The following is a 22,522-nucleotide window of genomic DNA, read 5'->3' as shown; positions in this document are numbered from 1 at the left end:
CTCATGATGAGTGATGGGAAATGAGCCAGAAGAGCAACAGATGCAGATGACAAGTATGCAGGAGAGACACCTCTCTGCTCCCCTCCCCATTACTCCAGAATGGGAGGAGTGGGAGACAAGACTTCCAGAAACGATACAGGGCTGCACCTTGTAGGCAGAGGAGGGGCAGCCAAGTCCAAGAAGTATCCTTGGGAAGTCAAAAGATATGGGTACATGCAGATTGGAGCTTCATGACCCAGAAACAGCAGAGGTCCTGGGGTCCATCCCCATATTCCAACAGAGCCAAACTCAGTCTGCTTCTCCATTCCCAAGCTTTCCTCAGTCCTGATTCAATCGATGGCAATACACAGCCTTGCAGGAGTGACCTACCCCAACAAGAGGCCTGAGGAAGTGTGAGGATTCAATGAGGAAATATGATGTGCACACGATTGAGCATCACACTAATTTTTATAGGCAGGATTCCGTCCCTGCCATTAGGTCTCCACCCAAGCTATTCACAACAGGATCTCTTTACTCACCTCACCTTCACAACCTCTCAGAGGCAAACAGACAAGTAGGTCGTGAGTGAACTGAGTGGGCTGGGTTCTGGAATGCTGTTTACAGGACAGCTGCTACTCAGCTCCAAACCAAGGGAACCACAGAAAAGTCAGCAGATAGGTGGTCTGGTTCTTCAAGTGAAGCTGAAACTTAGTCTTTGCTCCTACTCTCTGCTTTAAAGAGATCCTCAAATAAAATTATTACCAGATACTTTTTAAAAGCTAACAAGGGTGCATAATGCCAGGTTTTAGGAGCTAAAGAGATTGCTTGATCGCTAAGAGCACTGGCTGCTCCTCCAGAGGACCCACATTCTTTCCCAGTACCCACATGGTGGCTTACAGCTAGCTATCACTCTCGTTCCAGGAGATCTGATAGCACTGCATGCATACGGTGCCCAGACATGTAAACAGGGCAAGTTTCCATATGTACAGATAGATGAATACATAATACATATATACATACAGATTTTAGGCCATATATGGACCTCCAGCACACCATGTCTCTGTCCCCCAAGCATGGTACAACAGCTTTAGTTGCCATTGTCTGTGGCCACATGCTTAGAAGAGCCTGGAAAGGAGTGCAGAGCGCTTTGGGCTCTACAGATCTCAGGACCATATCTCACACACACCCCCACACACACACACACATACCTCCAACCACCACCACCCCTGCTTGCTCTCAGGCTCCATTTTCCTCTCCCTAGGCCAGGTCAGAGCCTACCAGCTGCCAACTCTGAATGAAAGACTCCAAAATCAACACACACTGCTTAGCCTCTCAAATCTGCACTGCCCAGTGCCACTCTGTACCTGTATCTGTCACCTTAGGTGTATTTTTACTTGACCTCTACCCTAAACTGTTAAAAATCCAATGAGATCCAAATGCAAAAATCAGCAAAGGAGTGTTAGTGAGGACTGGGAACGGGCACAAAGAGCTAGACTCTTTCACCTTCCCTTAAAGCAGTCAGCTAAAGCATGACTGGGTGAGACAGCCAGCCCAACCTCCTCAGTTGGCACTGGGCTTGAGGTGGGAGCGCCATCTGGTGTCTACTCTAGAACAGACTTTAGGGACAGGACAGAAACTCCCAAACCTTCAGAGAAAAGCTCCAACCTCCAGCCCATTCCCATGTCACAAGGTCTCTAGGGCCTGGAACAGATACAATCACATGAAGTCCCGTGGGACCCATTGGGTCTAACAAAATCTCCTGACTAGATGGATCTGGAAGTTTAATATCTCAGCTTGGCTGATAAGTTATTAGGCAACTCCCTATCCCAGGACAACCTCTGATTCTTTTCTTCTTCTCCTGCTCCTTCCTTCCTTCCTTTTCCTCTCTTCTTCCTCTTCCTTTTCTTCTTTTCCTTATCTTTCTCCTTTTCCTTCTTCCTCTTATACTTCCTCTTCCCCTTCCTCATCTTTTTCCTCTTCCTTCTTCTCCTTATACTTTCTCTTCCCCTTCCTCCTTCTCCCTCTTCCTTCTTTTTCCTTTTGACAGGGTCTGTCTTGTAGTCCAGGTTGGCTTCAAACTTGAAGCAGCTCTCCTTCCTCAGTCTCTTGAGTACTGGTATCTCACTTGGGTATAAGCCACCATGCAGGGGGCGGGGGGGGAAGAGCTACAAGAGTTGTCTTCCTGACCCGCTCCTCTTTGGGTCGGGACAAAGCACTCTTGTCCCACTTTCTGCACCTCCTTCTTGCTTGGACATTGGATTACATGTACTTTTATTGTGCTTTTCATAGGATAGGGTCCCAGAACCCTCCTAGTTCTGATATGATGCTTGGGCTTGCTAGGCCCCCATCAACGAGAAGACCAGATGTAGACCTGTGCTCCCCAAAAGCATTCACCTTTGTGAATGCAAGAACCCATGAACTGCAGTTCTTGGGACCAGAAGCAACACTCAAAAGGCATGCAGTCCAACTTGAGAGCCCCTTCCTACAGCCCTTGTGGCCTCACACAGTCTCTAAGCGCATGCTCATATTGTCAAACTACGCCATTGTGGAGCAACCCTGCCCATCTTCCTGAGCTCTGCACAAAGGTTCCTTCCTCTGGAAGAGTGCCAAACAGAGGTCCAAAATTTGCCCTCTAAAGCTACATAGTCGTGTCTATTCACTCTTTCTAGAATACAGCCCCTTCACAAATTTAGGTCACAGTCTTTGAAATCTTTAAAAAGATTTATTTTTAATGTGTGTGCTGCGTGTGTATGTGTTTGTACAGGTGGCCTCAGAGGCTGGAGGTGTTAGATACCCTGGAGCTAGAGCTACAGGCAATTGTGAACTGAATACTTCATATGTAACCACTGAACTATCTCATCAACCCCAAATTTGCTTTTTTTTAAGTCAGGGTAAATAACCCCAATCCCAAAAGGCTTTTCATGAGGCTTCCCCTGGAGTCTAGTAATTGATTCTCAGGACACGGTTGGTCAGTTTTTTAACAAACTTCTACTAAGCCTCTTGTAGGTGCTAAGCAGTCTAGTCTGTGTCCATCTCTCTTAAAGACCATGCTGTATGTAGAACAGAACATTGATGCTAGAGGCTGAAGACTGTCTCCCCTGCTCCTGTTGTAAGCACCACTGGAGACTCAGTGTTATAAGGTTGAGATACGATGTATCTGGAGCCTATCATTCTTACTCAGAGGTCATTATGACCCAATTTCTAACCATTAACATAGTCTCTCTGGGATTAAATTGGGGCCCACAAGGAGAAGAAATGAGAACATATCTTACACTTCCTTTTGTACAATGTGTTTTTATATGTATGAGCGTGTTGTCTGAACACATGTAGGTACACTGTGTGTGTGCCTGCAGAGCCCAGAAGGTATTAGGTCCTGCGGAACTAGAGTTTCAAACAGTTATAATTTGTTGTGGAACCTAGGAACCAAACCCACATCCTCTGCAAAAGCAGCCAGTGCTCTTAACCATTGAGCCATCTCTCCAGCTCCTTAGCACTTTTTATTTTTGGTCCTCACTGAAGGGATTATTCTAGCCCTGCACCTTAGACTTTCCCTGTGGTAGGATTCCGACTTCTTGAATATTCCCCAACCCAGCTCTAAGGTACCTAGTATCTCTGGCCCTAGAATAAAGTGTTAAGCGGGACACAACTGAGGCTCCCAAAACACAGGCCATGTGTGCAGAAGTGACCTAACCCTTAGTGGAGCTGACTTAGAAACCTGTTTCCCTCCCACACCTACACTGCTGCTTTCAGGATGAGTGTTTAATAAACTCTTCAGACCAGGCTCTCCAGACTATGGGACAGGTGCAAGGCCTGCGTGAGTGCAGTGATGGGATTACATCAAATACACTTTCACCCAAGCCCTGGGAAAGCTGGTTTCCCAACAGACAGCAGCACTCATGAGCACAGGGTAATAAAAACCTGCTTTTCAAGGTTATTACGCGAATGCACTGAGATGGCACGGTGAGCCCCCACTCAATCCCCAGCAGAGTACCTGATAAATGAGCACTATTGAATGGCACCTGGGACATAGCTTTGCTGAGACAGACAGTCAGTGCCTCGGTCGTTGTGAAAGGCACTTCTGGCCTGGAGAAGGCTGAATTCTGTTACCAGCAACTGCGGAGTATATGGGACCAAGACGTAGCTAAGTCCACAGGAACCAAGAGTGCAACTAAGCTGCCATGAACATGGCGCAGAGCCTGAGAAGGCTGAAACTGGGAGAGCCAGGGGAGCCAAACAGAGAGGCATGTGAATGAACTCCTCCAGCGTCCTCACCAGTCACTGCCAAGGCCTGTGGCAGAGGAAACAAGAAGCCACCTCAGGGGAGAGATCTGAGAGCTTGGTCTGGGGCCCAGGCCAGATGGGGCTGAAGCGAGGAGCAGAACCCAGGCCCATGTGCCCAGCAAGCTGTGCCAGCCCAGCCCATGTCAGCCCAGCCAAATTCGAGTTATATCAGGAGAAAGATCTGTTCAGAAAGCTCACCCATCTCTGCATATTTGCATATTCTATTTTTGGGGTCTCTCTTCCTTTTTTTCCCCTCAGCTTCCTAGAAAAGTTCTCTTCATCAGTTCCAACTTCACCTCTGTTGAACTGCAAATGCTCACTCAATCCCACCTCCTCTCCAATTACTCATTCACCTCTTCCTCACTAGCAAGGTTGTCCTGAGATCCCTGACCTCTTTGCCTCCACTGCCTGCTACTTATGCAAGGCCAGCTCTTGCAACCCAGCTCTAGCTCCATTGTAACATCTACCCAAGGTCACCATGGCACAAGTTAAGTCCAAGGTCGGCATTCTGTGACCAGGCTTGCCTGGCATCTGACACCACGAACTATGCCCTCTGCACACTTCCTTCTATTCCACTTTGGTGACCCCTGGTCTCTCCTTCCCAGAAGTAGCTCTCCTTCCCACATTTCCCACTTATCATTTCCCATAAAGCCTAACTCCTTAGTTGGTATCTATTTTCCTGGAGAGATGATTTACCTCCTCATAGGATGCCAACACAATCTTGAATTTAAATTTCCTGATGACTATCCCGGCCCAAGGACCACCGCCATGTCCAAATTGGTCTTGCATTCCAAATGTAACCCCAGTTCCTTATCTTGGCAGCATCAAAATCTACCTACTCACATCCTGCCTCTCCCCCCCCCCCCCAGATCTGGTCTGCCCTTCACACCTCACATCCCTCCCCTCCACTGAGCTCCCTGCTGCAGCTTTGGTTGCAGGTCCTACAATGTCCCATCTGGAGATAACAAGCCTTCTCACTGGTTACCCATCCTCAGTCTCACTTCCCACAAATCCAGCCTCCACACAGCTGTCAAGATTATCTCACATACAAATCTGGTACCCCCCCCCCAACACACATACACACACAGTCCTGCATAAAGACACTCCACAAGGCAGGGCTCCAGGCAGATCACTGAGGCACAAAGGCCTGGCACCCAGAGTTCTGAGTGCCAACGAAGGATGCCAGTGCAAATACTTCTCAACATCAACCCAAGGTCATGAAGGAAAGGTGGAAACTTAAAAATCTGAGTAGGTGAAGAACAATGGGCTGCTGGGGGCATCTTTGGATTAGTGTGTTCTTCTGAGCGCCTCTCTTTGTTCTGCCCTCAGGAGAAAACCAGAGCCCCTCAGCCTGCGGACCCTCACCACCTAGTCCCATCTCAGAGGCCACAGCTGCAGGAAAAGCACAGCTTTGGAGTCAGTTTCTAGTTGTCCACTTCCTAACCATGAAATCGTTGACAGGATTTCCCCTCTGTACTTTGTTGCCTCCATCTGTTTAATGGCAATGCTAACAGTATACTCTCTCAAAGACTGGAGTCTATTTGAATCAACTAGCCTTCAACCTTTCCTTTACTGGCAAGACAGACCTCTCCCAATCAAAGTAGCCCACTGCCTCAACCTTTCCACTCTTCTCTCTCTCGCAAACTTGTCTACCTCCAATCTATTTGTCAACCAGGAGCCCGAATAACCTTTCTGAAATGCAAATCTGCTTCCCCAGGTAAAATTCTGCCTTTCTAAGGTTCCTGACTTGCTCTCCACACCAACAGATCCATGTTGACATCTCCTCTCCACTCCTAGCCCCTCAGCCCATCCTTCCTTACCCTTCCAATTCAGCTTCAATACCACTTTCCTCAGGCAGCTTCTCTTAACACACATACTGTAAAGTGAGCTAACTTCCTTCCCTGTAAGTTGCTCACCCAACCTTGGCCTTGTCTGGCCCAGCTTTCATCAGAGTTTAGTGGAGGTCTGCCTATCTTAGCAATAGCACAGTTCATCATGAGCAAGGAAGCCACCATGTTTACATGACACAGAGGCTGTTTGTTGATAGAGTGAAAAGCACAATAGCAAAGGAGCCCTCAGCCATGGAAAGCCCCGGGCTCAGGGGGGCACTTATCAGGCCCAACATGTACTACTTCAAATATGACCACAGGAAGCAAAGCCAATGTGCCAAGCCCACGGAGGAAAGACCTGACAAACAAGGGAAACTGTTCAGCTCAATTCTGGGAAGCTATGAAAAAGGTACCAGTTATTCCAGAAGGAACAGACACCCAAATGTTCTGTGGCAGAATGGGGTGGGCAAGCTCAGGAGCTTCAGGCAGGCTACGTTGCCACAGAATGGAGAGAAACTCTATGCAGGCTTTAGATGTTGGGTTCAAACAGAGCTTCCTGATCTTCACTGCCAACCACAAGGCAGGACTCCAGGCAGATCACTGAGGCACAAAAGGCCTGGCACCCAAAAGCCTGGAGAGTTCTGAGTCTTTGCTGCCAGTGAAAATACTTCTCAGCATCAGCCCAGATCATGAAGGAAACATGGGCACTTCAAAAATGTTGCACAATGGGCTGCTTAGGGCATACCTGGAATAAAGTGTTCTTCTGAGAACCTCCCTGTAAGACTGTCACTAATCAGAACAGGATGAGCTGAAGATCAAAATCAGGAGGGTAGGTTGAAGGGACACATGGAATCACCAAATAACTAAAATCCCATTGGTGGAGAAAATAGGACAAACCAGTTCCATGTAAGCCCAGTTCCTCCTTGAGGTTAAAAAAAAAAAAAAAAAAAAAAGTTTATAGATACATTCATGGAAAACTTTCTGTCCATGGCCGTGACTGGAGATGGTGTGAAGGGAATGTCTGCCAAGGCTGGGACAGACCTCTGAGCCCCTGCCAGCCCATGTCAGTTCCAAATCAGGCCAAGAACTACTGAAGGTAAAGACATTTTTCCCTAAGTTTCAAAGCACATGAAACCCACTTCGTCAACCTGGACTTGTCTAGGAGGCTGCAGGACACCAGAGCACAGAAGGGTGAGCAGCAGCTTGGGGCTAGTGCCTGCTCTTCAACAGCTATTTGTACTGCTCTTGTCTTTGTGCTTTTAGTACAACAGAAAAGGGACACATTTTCTGGCACAGTTTGAGTCCTGAATTACAGAACATATATCAAAGGATGTCTGGTGAGACACAGCCAGTGTAGGGACATAGAATCATTTGACTAATCTTCTCTCCCACCACAGCCAGAAATCCACCTGGTCACTCCCTAGACTTTCCTCAGGAGTGACAGTCATTTCTGGCCTTCTTTGTAACTCGGCAGCTACCCTGCAGAATGTTGTAGCTGCCTCCAGCCTCAAGCTCTAAAGTACCAAAACAGATGGGAGCTGTTGCTAGGGACTTGTCTAAAGTGAGCACCTCCATGACACTGGCCCCAAACCCCCTACCCAAGACCTAAACCAGGTAACCTGATCCCTGATGTCACAGCACCAAAACCATACATTTTGCTTGCCCAGCTGCTCCCACCAGTTGAGATCAATAGGAAGGCCAAGCACTGAACACAGCAGTCGAATGAACCATTAGATATATTGGAGGGGTGAGGGGAAGCAAATGCCTCCTGCCAGATAAAGCCTCTTCAACTTGCTGGTTGTTTGGATACAAGAAGTTCATGGGGCTCCTCCAGCAAAGATGAGTTCCAGGGCTGCTTGGATATCTCCTCCGGTGGCCTGAAGGGCCCGGAGGCTCAACTCGTCATCTTGGATGCCCATGTCACGCAACTGCTGCAGCTGAGGCTGCCACTGGCTCTGTGGAAAGACAGGGCAGGCAGAGGTGTTAGCTGGGCCCTCAATGAACAGTCACAGACTTAGAGGTTGTGTTTTCAGGATACAAAGGAAAAGAGGAGAAGCACACCAAAGCTACTGATACTCAGGGCCATAGCAGAGGGGCTTCAGGAAGACTGAAGATATACTTGAGGGTAAAAGGAACAAATGAAGTTTTATAGTAAATAAAAAGCACCAGTTACTCAATGTCTCAATTCCAAAAATTTATTACCTACCCACCACACACACATGCTAATGATAATAAGTTAAATAATATGAAAACAAAAGCAAAACAATGGGCCTACCAATAGTCAGGCCTAGGTGGAGGAGGGCCTGGGAGGCAACCCTCACACTGCTGAATTATTTACTATTGATAGCAAGGGGAGGAGGAGTCACGGCCTTCAGTTGTGTGCCCACTGGCGACCCCACCCAGGCTCCAGTGGAGGGTTCCAATCCAACGCTTATACAGAAGGCCTGGTCAAACTAATGGGACACAAAACAAAACCAAAAGCCATGAATCTGGGAAAGAGACTAGTAGTGGTGTTGGACAGGATTTGATAGGGATGAGGGGGGGATGTCAAGAGGGTGAAAGGAGGGTAATCAGAATAAATTATATACAAAACATGTATGAAATTGTCAAAGAACAAAATCAACAAAAATAAATTAAGGTTTTCTTTTTTAGTTTTGTTTTAAAATTTTCTTTTTTTTTTTTTCTTTTTTCTTTTTTCTTTTTGAATATTGGATAGAGGATCTCATGTAGTGTACGCTGGCCTCAAACTTACTATATAGTCAATGGCCTGGATGGCCTTGAACTCCCAATCTCCCTGCTTCCACCTTCTGAGTCCTGAGATTATAAATCATCACACCTAGTTTTGTATACCATGATAGATAGTGGAAAGTGATCTTTCTAAGCTGGTATACTATATTAGTCAGGATTTCTATCGCTGTGATAAAATACCATGACCAAAAGTAACTGAGGGAGAAAAGGGTTTATTCACCTTACAGCTTTTAAGTCCATCACTGAGGAAACCAGGGCAGGAACTCAAGCAAGGCAGGAACTTGGAGGCAGAGGCTGATGCAGAGTCCATATGCTACTTACTGGCTTGTCCCTTATGGCTTGCTCAGCATGCTTTCTCACAGAACCCAGGACCACCAGCCCAAGAGTGGAGCAGCCTAGAATGGGCTGGGTTCTCCCACATCAATCACTAAGAAATGCCCTACAGGCTAGCCCACAGCCCCATCTTACGGAAGGAACTTCAATTGAGGTCCCCTCCTCTCAGAGTACTCTAGCTTGTGTCAGGTTGACAGAAACACTAGCCAGCACATACATAAAGAATTTTAAGAGTTTTGTTATAGCGCACAAGCTAGTCAACAACTCATAATATTCCTACTTCAACCCTGTAAGTGCCGAGATCATAGTGTATCACTATGTCTTACTACAAAAAACTTTTTAGTAAGCATGTAATATTCTAGTCCCCAGTTGACTGTTTACAATCTTCTGCCTTTACAAATAATGCTACTGTGACTCTTTCAGTGCCATAAAACTTCCATTTTCCATATACACAAACATCTCTATGACAATTTCTGAGAAATGGGACTGCTAGGAATCCTGTATGCATTACAGCCATACTTCCTTTTCAGAGAACAGTCTATTCATACCCTTTCCCGCTTTTCTTAGGAAGTGGTGGGTCTTACATTCCTCTATTCCAGGAAGATGTGCCACTTGCCTGGCAGGGTTACACCAATCAGCCTTAAGACTTTGCTATTTTTCGGCTGTGTTTTTCCAGGAGTAAATTTTCACTTTGATAAAATACAGAATGACTGTATATAATGGCTTCTAGACTCTAAAATTTCATTCATGAGAAGCTTTCCCTAATGTAAAGATTGAAAGAAATTTGCCCACATTTTTCTTCTAGTACTTCCTAGTCTCATCACTGCCTACCTCTTCATGGAAGGGAAATACACAGCTTACTGAAAGCTTTACATGTTTTCATAGTGGTGGTGGGGAGGAAACGCAGGGGTAAAGCTGTGAAGGCAGAATGATGCACACTGGGAGGAGGCAGTGAAAGCCTGGCGCTTTGAGCCCAGTGAACAGGCATCTGGCTGGAGATGAGACTGCAGCAAACACAGGCTGGCCACTTCACCTGCACTGCCCATGAGGACCACATGCTGTCTGAAAACCACACACGCTTGTGCCCTGTTTATACTTCTTCACAGCTGTGGGGCCCAAACAAGTTTCAGAATGATACTTCCCCCAGAAACTCACTGAGTACGGGAGTCAGGCATAAAGCAAACAGCTCATACTTGAAGGTATAAGATACCATGCTGAGACTGACTCTCCACTTAGCTGCGAGGGTGACCTTTTTCTCCTCAAAGCTTCTCAAGAAATCCTACTAACTACCAGATCAAATCTAACCTCCTTGGACTGGCATTCAAGGCCCCTGACACCTAGGCTTCTACACTCTTTCTCTGATCCCATCTAAGGATATTCTCGGCCATTACACTGCATTCTAACCATACAGTTTTGAGAATATCACATGCATCTATACATATCTTTTCCATCAGGTACTTCCCTCTGCCTGGAAATTATCCCCACCTCATCACAAAACCCTTCCCTTTACCGGCTTACCAAACTGTCAGCTTAAACCTCTCTCGGTTCTGCTTTACCTAAGCCCTTACCCCAAGCAGCTAAGCTTCTAACCAAGATGCTTCCCAAATGCCTACATAGTGTCCTTCCATGGCAGAGGCAAAGAACCTGCTCACTTTGAGCTCTAGCAGCTCAACCCAGGCCCTATACATGTGCTCACTGCTCAGTCAATGCTCACTGAACAGGTGATTAACTAAAACTTCCTCATGATCACAGGAGTCACTCAGGCAAGAATAACAAGCCACAAGAACAATTTGCCCTTTCTGAGAAGGCTCACCCATCACATTGCCATTCATTTGTCCCAGGTGTTCCTAGAGGCAAGGATCTCCAGTGTGCAGAAAAAGGCTCAGTATGCCAAACTAGGAGACTAAACAAAAACCTGAAAGTGGGGAGACTTACCTGAAGGCTGGGCTGCCCAGAGGCCTGCAGGGCATGCTGGAGGGCTTGGCTAAAAAGATCATTGGTGATAGGTGTCCCTGACTGGACACCAGAGGACATTGGCGAGGTGCCGGAAGAATGGCCCTGGATTCAAAGAAATAATCAGTGTTGCCCCAGAGCCATCTCAGTTTCGAAGCAGACAGTGTTGTTACATGACCCCACAATCCTCTTGGGGTACCTAACTCCTGCCCCCAACAGGGGCCTGCTATAAGACAACTACACGGTCTTACAGGGTACCTAAAAGCAATCTATGTGGGCATAAAAGGTTCCATTCTCCTTTACTCTAGGGAAAAGGACTCTGAGATCCCAGGCCCAATCTAGTACTGGGAGAGGTAGCTTTGGAGATGGAGCAAATCATCAGCAAGAACCTTACTCTAGCGTATTTAGTCCTATTGAAGATAAAAGGCAACAGCTAGGCCTGTGCTAAAGTGGACTTCTGAGCCTTATAGGCAAGTAAGTAAAAAGGGGAGTCATCTGAATCACAACTGAGAAATCCTCACCAGAGCCCCAGGGTTTAGCACAAAGAGTTCTAGCACCACAGGTAGCAAAGGGAAATCATATCTACTTCAGGGAGTTCTGCTCTTGGCAGCCTGGCCTTAATGTTCCCAACCTTCTCTCCATACCTGAGTGCCAGGTGTTGGTGTGTGAGAACTGCTCTCTGGAGTACTGGCTAGGGCCAGGGCAGTGGCGAGCTCACTCTGGGTGATGGGGCGGGGCCCTGCAGCTCCACTGTACCCCAGGGAGGCTGGGCGGGAAGTGGGTGTACTGCTAGAGGGTGTAGACCGGGTGCTCTGGAAAGAAAGAGGTCATCCAGAATTAGGACAAAAGAACCACATTCCACACCCCCAGCTGGGAGGAAGACCATACACCCCTTTCTGGGAGGAAGACTTCCTAAGGTCCCAATTTTCAAAAAGAATAATATGATATGGCTCCCAAAGGTCCCTTTGACCACTTCCCAGGCTTGGGAATAGCAGGCCCTAAGGAGAAGCTGGTTCCCAGGACCATCTCCCCCAAGGGGCAGGGTGCCATGTCACTCACTGGGTGAAAGTCGTCCTCATCATCTGAGAGCCCGTCAAACAGGAAACCACCTGGAGAAGAATGAACAGACTCCAGGAGGAAGAACAGAAAGGCACAGGCGCAGCTCCAGATCTAAGCTCAACTTACGCTCCAAATTCATATTTCATTTCTCCCCTTGGAAAATTACAGGACAGATGCACTTCCTGACTCATGCCCTATGCCAACACTATACATAGCTGCTGAGTAAAGCAAATCCCTGGGCCACGACCAGCTCCTGAGGGGCCTCACCTGGCATATCTCGGTACGAGCTGGAGGGCATGCTTCGGGAAGAGGAGTCAGCTCCTGGCATTGGGGTGCTGCCTGCTACCGAGTGCAGAACCAGGATGATGGCATTGACTAGGGCTGGGTGAGCAGGCACCAATCTGGAAGAGGGGTAGCAGAGAATGGCGGGGAAAGAGCACCCTTGTGCATGACAGTATGGATGGCCACTAACAGAGAGCTCCCCAGGCCTGCCCTTAACCCCTTAGCCTTCAAGCAAGAGTTTGTTTTATTTTGGGTTTTGGCTTTGAGAGAGGGCCTCACTGTGAATCCCTGGCTGGCTTAGAACTTGCTTTCTAGGCCAAGCTAGCCTCAGAATTACTGTAATTGTCTCTGCCTCTTGAGTTCTGGGATTACAAGTATGTGCCCCACATTTAGCCCAGTCCTTAATGTCTCTTGCCAAGTTCTGTCATCCTGCTCTTAGGAGGGTTGGAAAGGCTCAGTTTTTAAGATCCAAAAAAATCCATCACACAGACAAAAAAGCAAAACTACAGGCAAGGTATTATGGGATATGGAAACATATAGTCTGGTAGACTCAGGGTTCAGAACTGGGTCCAGATACCACCTTTTATACAAAGGGCAGCTTCTGATGACTCCTCTCTCTTCCTAGAGCAGTTAACTTCTTCACTTGTGAAATAGGGGGACACAGTCACTACTGTCCTTCTAGCTAACATTTTATGCCCTAAATACCTGTGCCTACTTCCCCTAGCTTACAGTCCCTGACATTTACTAAATGAAATCCACCTGGCACACAAAGCTCTCTCACCACATTGCTTCATCATGACACACTTCACATGGCCCTCCCCCTGGGCTTTCCTATTTCTTAAGCAGCCCTTGCTGTGCCTTACATCTTGACACATGTAGAAAGCAGACCTGGTGATAGACTGAACTAGCTTCTAAGAAGCGATCCCAGGACAATGACCAGGTTTGTAGCCACTTGAGGAATGATGCTTTATAAAATGACGGTTCTACTTACGTATCCAGCATGTTGGGATCAGCAAAGACAGAGAAGAGGTCCTTATCCTGGAGAACCCCTAGAAGAGACCAAGATTTCTCTTAGATACTGGAACTCTTGAAAAGACCCAGGAAGCAGCATTAAGTCTCAAAGCAATCAACTACACAGGATCCCAAACCAGCCCTCCTGAAAAGAAGAAACATAGTCTCGGGCATTTCATTCCAATGCCAATGCTCCCTGCTCCCCTCATTTCCCTGCATTTAGGCCACACAGAGTTGCCACAGTGGAGGACTGAGAGCCTTTAGGGGCTAGGTTTGTGGAATGAACCTTGTTTATTCCCCCTCATCCTCAACAGCAGTATTTCTATAAGATGGTCGGAGCCCTCTTTTGCTCCTGGTTTCTCCTTTTCCAAAACCTCATATTTCTTCAAATCTTTCTTGTACTTACCTAGAGCAATGGGGTCACTGCTGAGGCCTGGGGTGGCCACAATGATCTGATCCAAAGATTCTTTATTGCTGAGCATCTTAAAGACCTGCAGGAGAAACAAGGATGGCTTAGCACTCTAACTGATGCTGCACATTCATCAAGTCCCACACTCTTCTTGACTTCTTCCTTTGAATGCTTGTATGCTTACTACCACAATGGAACACAATCTCTGTGGTCACCCTCCCCACACACCATCCCTATCTGTAATACTTCTAAAACAAATGTTTTCATCACAAGCCTAATTACAATTTCAGCAGGTCCCCAAAGCCCTTTCCAATCTCCATACGACTACTTGACACTTGTATACATTAGGAAAGGAGTTTACAGCTGTATTAATTCTGCCTGTCAACAACCGGTTTCTCCACTGAGGAAATCCATAAGAAGTGATAAGCAGTTCACCAAAAGTCAAAGATTAAGTCCCACCACAAAAGGCGTATAGACTTTGTAGCTGTAACCATATTCTGTCCATAAGGCCAGTCTGAGGAGAAGTTGTGTAATTATCATCAACAGCCAATGCCTGAGACAGGCTCTTTGGGGAAAGATTAGTGTCTACTGAGGTCCACAGATATGGCAAAAACTCCCGGAGGAAGTCTTGGTTACCATGGCAATGTGCTGTCAGCTCCCAAGCTAAACAACTACCAACATTCACATCATCTCCTACAGCCTTGGCTTGAACTCACCGCCTCCCTGTAGGAGGAGCTGCTGTGCAGGGCAGTGTGCAGGACCCGGAATTCTCTCAGGGCAGCCACTTTGTCCACAGGTTCTGGAGGACAAGACACTCAGTTACCCTACAGCCCAGGCTCTGTCATTACACAGATGTGGCAACATCATTTCAGCATTTGTCCAGATGCAACTTGGTCTACAGAATCCCTTTCCTTGTCACCTAAGAATGTGAGCACCACCTCAGAGAAACCTGCTTGTGTCACAAATATGAAGTTTGCATGCTCCAACAATTATCTTCAGTACATAACACAAACAAAGTTCCAACAGAGGGAGATCTTGTCACATGAAAGAGGCTTTTCTGATCAACAACCCATTGCAGGAATTCTAGCCTTCTTACATTTGAAAATAAAAGAATTTATAACCAATTCAATGGACTCTTATGTAGAGACTTAAAATAAGTGTACTCCAAGGCATCTTAACGATATAACACTATGCTGACACAATATGGTAAGAGAAAGAAATAGAACACAAAGTTGGATGTGCATTCTCTGGTAAAACTAAGCAAAATATGTCAGTCTGCATATGGTCCAAGGCTGGAAGGAGCAAGATAAAGAATAACATTTTCATAGAGGGGCAGGCCCATGAATAATTCTTTGTTATTTTTTTGTTTGAATTTCTGTAATATTTGTAATAATTTGAATTCAGTAACATTCAGAATTTAAATTCTGAATAATTTAGGTTCCTTTATTATTTTAAATTTATCTTTTTATTATTATATGTATGAGTGTTCTACCTATATGTATGTCAGTGTACCATGTGAGTGCCTGGACACCAGATTCCCTAGATCTGGAACTACAGTTGATTGTGAGCTACATGTGGACGCTGGGAATTGAACCAGGGTCCTCGGAAGAACAGAAAGTGCTACTAACCTCTGAGCCATCTCTCCAGCTGCTATGATATTATTTTGATTCATAAAAAGATACAAAAGTTGGGCTAGGTGAAGCATGTGCCTTACAACCTGTGCTAAGCCCTGTGTGTGATCCCAAGTGTGACAAATAGACAAAGAAATAAAAAACAAGCCACAGTAAAAAGAACCCCAGTAAGGACTGGGCGAGTACAAAGCACCTGAGTGCTTGGAACAAACTTTTATCATGTGCCAAACAGTAACTTCTCTTTTGATTTCTGGACACTGTGATCTACATACAGAAAAGTCAAGCAGTGTTCTAAGCTGCATTTGGTTACCTGACTATCATTACCCATTTTATAGGGGAGGAAATCTGAGGCACAGAAATAGGTAGGAAGTTCACCCTGGGCCACACTTTACTGTGGTATCCTTAGGATAATCTAGCAACATCATCTGACTTTATAGACACTACACTCTAAGCAAAGTACGCCTAAAATTCAGTGCAGCAATCACGTCATCATGATCATAAGGGCTGTCTCCTTTGAAAAAGAATTACCTAACATTCATTACACAAACTGAACAAATCAAGTATTTATCTTGTATCTAGCTTTGGGCACATCACAAAAAGGGCAAGTCACACAAAAATAAGAGTCCCTCCCTTTAAAACTCTTAAGAGCAGTAAGAGAAATGACACTAAATCCAACACATAAACATACAATTATAAAATGCCACATTGAGGTCCTAGGCAGAGACATGGGATGCCAGTAAGAGGCACTCGCCATCAACAGGAGTAAGGCTAAAACCCAAGAGACCTCCTGGGAGACCCAAGAGGAGAACTTAAGGCAGAGTACAGTTTACTGGGAGAAGGTCTTCAAAGCCTGTGTGAAAAAATATAGAAAGGCGTAAGAGAATAAAGAGGTGCTTTGAGGGAACATCAAATTGCTTTCTGTGGCTGGAGCCCAGGGTAATATCTCTCCTCAAATTGAAAGCTCAAATAAGATGCTTGGCTGAGAGTATGGCTCAATGGTAGAATGTCTGATCTCCAATACTGCCAAGAAATAAAAAATAAATACACAACATTAAGCTGAGTATGGTAGCATATATTTTAATACTGGTCTGTGGGAGGGGAGAGAAAGCTACAAGTGCTAAGCTATAAAATCAAGGCCTTGGCTACATATACATACATACATATACACCTGTGTGTATATACACACACACACACACACACACACACACACACACACACACACATATATATGTTTGAGAGCCTTAGGAAACAGCATCTAAAATGGAAACAGTGATCTAGGCAGAAAAGGAGAGGCTGGCAGGGTCTCCTCCTACAGAAATGTGTCAGCTCTAGGGTAGGGTGCTTCTGCTTGTCTCATTCCTGTTGTTTGGGACAGAGTTTTACTATTTAAACCAGGCTGGTCTTCAGTGAGCACCCATCCTCCCTTGGCCTACAGAAGTGTATCATCAAATCCACCTCCTTTTGGAAGAAGAATGTGCAGGAGAAAATATCTAAAGTACTATCATTTAATCCTTTTCAGAACTAAATTTACATTTACCTCCCAATAAAAATTCCATTTGTTTCAAAAATAAATAACATGGGGAGGAAAAGGCTCTAAATATTTTAAGGCACAATCTGCTAAGAGTAATGGGTGTCTCTCTAATACCTTTTGGGAAAGAACGGCAGTCAGGCCAGAAGAAAACACAAAGGCTTCTAAACCAGAATAATCTAGGTTTATCTCCTAGTTCTAAACACTCATGTTAATATGTGACCTTGAATAAGTATCCTTATCTTCATAAAATGCTGAATGTTATCTACTATGTCCTGATAAAGATACTGAAGGAAAAAACAACAACAACAACAACAACAACAACAAAAAGCTTGCAGAAACCATAAGTATTCATTTTCTTCAGTCAATGCCCTCTAGTTGAGGGGCAGAAAGATAGACGTGTATCTGAAACAGCTGGGTCCAACGCTCAGTACATAGAGGAGAATCTATACCACAAGAAGTATGGAGCATCTCAACCAGAGGATATTGGAAACATCAGAGGATTTGGGGGCTTTAATGGAAGATTTTGGGGAAAACAGTTTTGCTCTGTAGTCAACTTTATGATTAGGCTTTTAATAGCTTTATTCAAGAAGAAAGGCAAACTAGAGCGAGGTGAAAGCTGTAAGTGTTAGAGGCAGCAATCACTCTCATCATCCAGGGTAAAAAGATATGTGGTTTCTTGTGAGTTTTGTCTCTGTTCAAAAGTGGTAAAGATCCTATTTTTAACTTGATCCATGACAGTGTCACAATGTCCATGTCTGATGATGGTGGACCCCACAGCAGTGGGACTTTAAAGCCTGGCTATGAGTGTCAAACAAGTCCTTGGATGTCAGGTTGCTTCCCTCTCACTTCCCATATGGATAAAAAAGATGTTTTTGTTCTATGTTTAGAATTGAAAAATAAAACTGAAAACTACTCATAGAAGACACAACGAAATAAAAATGTCAAACTGCTTAACAAAGCTGACCTCTTTTATATAGCTGAGCTTTATATTTGGAGATGCTTTTAAAACACAAACACAAAATCTAAATTGTAAATTTAAAGCAGTCCTTTCTATTAATAAACTGAAAAGGTAGCCAGGCGCAATATTGCATGCCTATAATCCAAGCACTCAGGGAGGCAGAGGCAGGCAGATCTCTGCGAGTTCGAGGCCAGCCTGGTCTACAAAGTGAGTCCAGGACAGCCAAGGGTATTTAAAAAAACGGGGGGGGGGGGGGGGGCTAAAAAGGCTTTAGGTTTTGTATAGTTTCTTCAAGAGCTACTTGAATGCTGTTGGGAGTATTTCCTGGAAATAAGGCACCAGCTCAGCAGGAGTAGTTAGCTTACTGAACACCACCTGAGGAAGTTCATGGAAAGATCTGATCACACAAGAACCATTACAAAAGTAAGGTAAGTTTCTGGCTTTTGTCTAATGAGTACAACAATAAAAGGATGTAAAGTTTACTGAGAAATCAACCGTTGATCTAAAGATTTTAAACAGATCCATATTCCCCACATGGTTAGAAAACAATGGTTAATGAAATTAGGTAAGAAAACATCTATTATTAGTGGTGCTGGCAGTAACAATGGCACAGCTTACCTCTCTTGGTAAGGTTAGTCCAGTAAGGGTGCATACAGAAAGCTCCTATCACCATCTCAGTAACTCAGCCCAGGACCATATCTCAAGAACATGTAGGCTCTTCCTTTGAACACATTAGGAAGCTCTACCCATCTAACTGAAGACAAGCCCTCACTTACCAGGTTTCTGATCAGGCTCAGGCCAAGATTTTCGGAGAACATGGACTGTGGACCCAGGCTGAATACCATAGAAGTCAAGGGTCTGGTCATCTTTTAACTTCCGTCCACAGTAGATCAAATCTAAAAAACAAAAACAAAACAAAAAATCCTGCCCATTTATATTTTGTTTCTCCAAGCAATTTGGTTTCTGTCCCCTGAGAATCTTATTTTAATGAGACAGCTCTCAGAGACTAGGGAAACAGCTCAATGGGTAAGAGCACATGCTCTGCAAGCATGAGGACCTGATTTCAAATCCTCAGCACCCACATAAAATGCCAGGCACGGCTGCACATGCCTGCAACACAATTAGCTAATAAAGGCAGAGGCAAGCTGACCCCAAGAACTTGCTAGCCACCCAGCCTAACCTAAACTGGAAGCTTCAGGTTCAGTGTAAGACTTTGTCTCAAGACAGTAAGTAAAGAGAGAGAGAACACCTGATGTCCTGTTCCAACCTGTTCATACTCCTGCACTCACATGTATGCACCACATACATGGGAAGATACTCTCCCAGGTGCAGTGTCACATATTTGTAATCCCAGATACTTGACAGGCTGAAGCAAATCTCGGCAATTTATTAAGATCTTGCTTCTAAAAATAAATAAATAAATAAGTAGATAAATTGCCATATGAATGGGCTTTGGGTACAGCTCGGTGGCAGACTGATTCCCTAGCATATACAAGGCCCTGGATTCAATAGTCAGCACCTGTGTGTGTTGGGGGACTAGTAAATACACTTGGGCCAAATGTTGTGCACATGCCTTTTATCCCAGCACTCAGGAAGCAGAAGTAAATGGTAAATTTGGGCCAGCATGGTCTATATAGTATGTTCCAGGCCAGCCGGAACTACAAAGTGAGACCTGTCTCAAAAACAAACCAACAAACAAAAAAGCCCAACATTTTTAACAACTTCATCAGTACAAATGCTTATTTAAGAAATATAGCCACAGAAGAACTCTAGAGCTCAATACTGTAAAGAGTGCTTAATCTAAATAATGGGGGAAAATGTAACAACCAAAAAGGATGAACCTAATCCACCTGTGACAGGAAATATCTTCACCAGGTGGAACCCTCTGTTATCATAAATTACATTTATAATCTCATTTGACTATACTAAAATCCCTCTTTCCTCCACTAGAATGCTTTGCCAACCTCATTTCCTATTTTGCTGCCTTCCTTTTAATCAGCCGTCAAGACAAACAAAAATCCTTCTAATTATCCACTAAGTCTTACATGATAGATTGAGGAGTCCTGTCTTATTAGCAACTCCTTGCTAATTTTATTCTCTCAGTGAAAGACCTCAACAATGTCTTGGCAAAGAGTCATTGTAAGGAAGTGGTTCCATGTAACTTGTGACTAAAGTGGCAAACAACTGTTTTATCGTTGTTTTGTTTCCCTCTCCCGGAGGCCAGAGAACAACCCAGCTCCAGCCCACAAAGACTTACCAATCAGCTCTGGGTCGGGAACAGATTCCTGGAGCTTGCCAGCAATAAGCTGCTTTAGAAATGAAATGCTATAGCCCCCTAGTGAATATTCTCCCAGCTCTGTTTCTGGCAACTGAAGGATAGATTTGGGGGCGAGTGGCTGGTCAGCCAGCTTCACTGCCAGATGCCAGTCTGAGAGAGACATCCTCTCTCTTTCGCGCTCTCTCTTTCTCCCTGTAAAACATTAACACATTAATGGTTAGACAAACCACCATCCTACTCATCTCCCCTTCCTGAAACAGAAAAGAAGAAAGATCATTTCAGTGCAATACTGCTACAAGCACAAGGTGTAGCATTAGGAGGCCAGAACTAGAACCTAGTGTCTTCCCTTTATTCTTTCTATAGTGGACAACAAGAAATTTCTCTATGTCCCAGTTTCTTCACCTTTAGAGTGGACATAAAAGACCAATCAGTTGGACAGGAATGTTGTGAGGTTCAAGCAAGATAACCCAACCCTCTCCCTTGTACACACTGATGTCTCATTTTCTTAAGTTTTTAATTTAGCTATTTCAACAGCTTTAACAAGCTGTTGCCTTTCTTGCCTCCCCATATCAAAGATCTGTAGCACAACCCAATGTTTTATTGTTAAAACATAGACGTGACAGACTTATCTGCTTAGAGAATGCCTTTATTGACCCCAAAGCACCTGTATGACCAGGTGTTAACTCCACAGCCTGATTACCAGCTTTCATCAACAGACACCAGCCATGCCCCTTATAACAACAGCTAAGTATACTTAATAACAAAGCTGTCTCCCATATATACCTCTGCTCACCTCCTGTCTTTGCATCTAAGTTCTCTTCCCTTTTTGGCCTCTTAGCAAACTCCTACCAAGACCCACACAAGTACACTGCTTCCATGCCCGCTTTTTCTTCTCTTGGTCACACATTCCCTGTTCCCTCAAGGCAAAGGAGCAACACAAATCAATAGATTTGAGGACAAGTGGCTAGTCAGCCAGCTTCATTACCAGATGCCAGACTAAAAAAACTATTCTCTTTGCCGCTTTTTCCTTGTAAAACTTATTTCTCACGCCTTCCTCTATACCTGTGTCCCTCAATTCTTGAAAGCCTTAAAAGTCAAGACTAGAGCTTTTCTAATTCACTGTCCCCAAGCCCGAGATATAAATGCCAACAAAATAAATCTAAACACCCAAAGGGTACAAAAGCCTTGCACCGCAAGACAAGTCGTTGTTATAAACACTAATTCTCTCAAAGAAGCCTCTGGCAGTAGATACAAGGCTAAGAAAAAGCTGTGACGCGACCCACCAGACTTCAAGGTACTGTCTACCTTCAGGTTTAAAGCAAGCAAGGAAGCGATCTGTTTGTATACCGATCTCGATCCTCACAACTATCCCCTGGGGCAGGCATCATCATCCATATTACACAGATCAGGAATCAAGAGTCAGAAAGCTGAAGTCACTTGGCCCAAGGTCACAGATACCTAGTGATGAGTAGGGACACTGTTGACAACCCCACTTCTCCCGTGGGACCAGTTAGCAACTCCAGACCCACGAGAGGCCCGCGCGCGCAAGGGGCCCATGCGCCCTCACCCGTCCCGCGGAAGGAACCCGGCCGCAGCAAGCCGCCGGCGTAAACACTCACTCTGGCCCTTTTCCCGGAAACCGGAAGCTCCGCGCTGCATTCTGGGGGCTATAGTTTTCTATGAGGTCCCGCCCCTTATAAATGGCCGTCCAGTAGCTGGTGGCAATGCTTCCGGTTCCTTGGAGGAGGGACTTCGAGCAATTTGAGCTCCAAGGCGCGCGTAGGTTGTAATTTCCTGTCACACAAAATTGTACCAGCTGAGGTAGGGATGCCCGGTGTGGGGCTTTCGAAAGCAGGCGACAGCCCGGTGATTCCAGGGCTCTCCTGGGATATTTTTGAAGCCTGTTGATTGGATGGGCCCTAGGCCGGATGGCGAACCTTCCCCTAGGGGGACTGGTCCGTACGTGGTCAGGCGCCCCGCTGCCCTTCCGATGAAGATGCTGTCCTCCCGCGTAGTCAGTCTCCTGTGCCTGTTGCTCGCTTCTCCCAGAGAACGTACCTTCCTTGTAGCGGCGCACCAGGGCTCCAAAAGTCGAGTCCTTAAGAGGAGTGATTAAGTAGGGTTTCTGGCGCACTGTGAACATGGCAACAGTGGGGTTTATAGCACAGTCATTCATAGAATCAGTTTGGGGAAGGGAATTTCCACCGAACTTTCATAGAGAAACTGCCTCTTTTAGATGA

General features: G+C 45.4%; 1 protein-coding gene across 4 annotated transcripts; it reads right to left on the bottom strand.

Moving 5' to 3' along the window:
• Positions 1–7,807: 7,807 nt before the first annotated feature.
• Positions 7,808–21,922, bottom strand: Ubl7 (ubiquitin like 7). 4 transcript variants are annotated; one of them, XM_055622332.1, is made up of 11 exons: positions 21,902–21,922; positions 20,262–20,474; positions 18,781–18,900; positions 14,601–14,683; positions 13,882–13,966; positions 13,456–13,513; positions 12,450–12,583; positions 12,183–12,232; positions 11,768–11,935; positions 11,106–11,228; positions 7,808–8,044 (listed from the first exon to the last, which is right to left on the bottom strand). In XM_055622332.1, the coding sequence occupies exons 2-11, from the start codon at positions 20,443–20,445 to the stop codon at positions 7,907–7,909; spliced, it is 1,143 nt and encodes a 380-aa protein (XP_055478307.1). In that variant the 5' UTR covers positions 20,446–20,474; positions 21,902–21,922; the 3' UTR covers positions 7,808–7,906. The 4 variants fall into 4 exon arrangements, with proteins under 4 accessions (XP_055478307.1, XP_055478306.1, XP_055478305.1 ...); XM_055622331.1 differs by having other exon boundaries at positions 21,850–21,907; XM_055622330.1 differs by lacking the exon at positions 21,902–21,922 and adding an exon at positions 21,741–21,895.
• Between the last annotated feature and the right edge of the window lie 600 nt (positions 21,923–22,522).

Source organism: Psammomys obesus, unplaced genomic scaffold, assembly GCF_907164565.1.
Source record: "Psammomys obesus unplaced genomic scaffold, mPsaObe1.curated_primary_1811, whole genome shotgun sequence".
Taxonomy (NCBI): Eukaryota; Metazoa; Chordata; class Mammalia; order Rodentia; family Muridae; genus Psammomys; species Psammomys obesus.
This window is presented reverse-complemented; position numbering and strand designations above follow the sequence as displayed.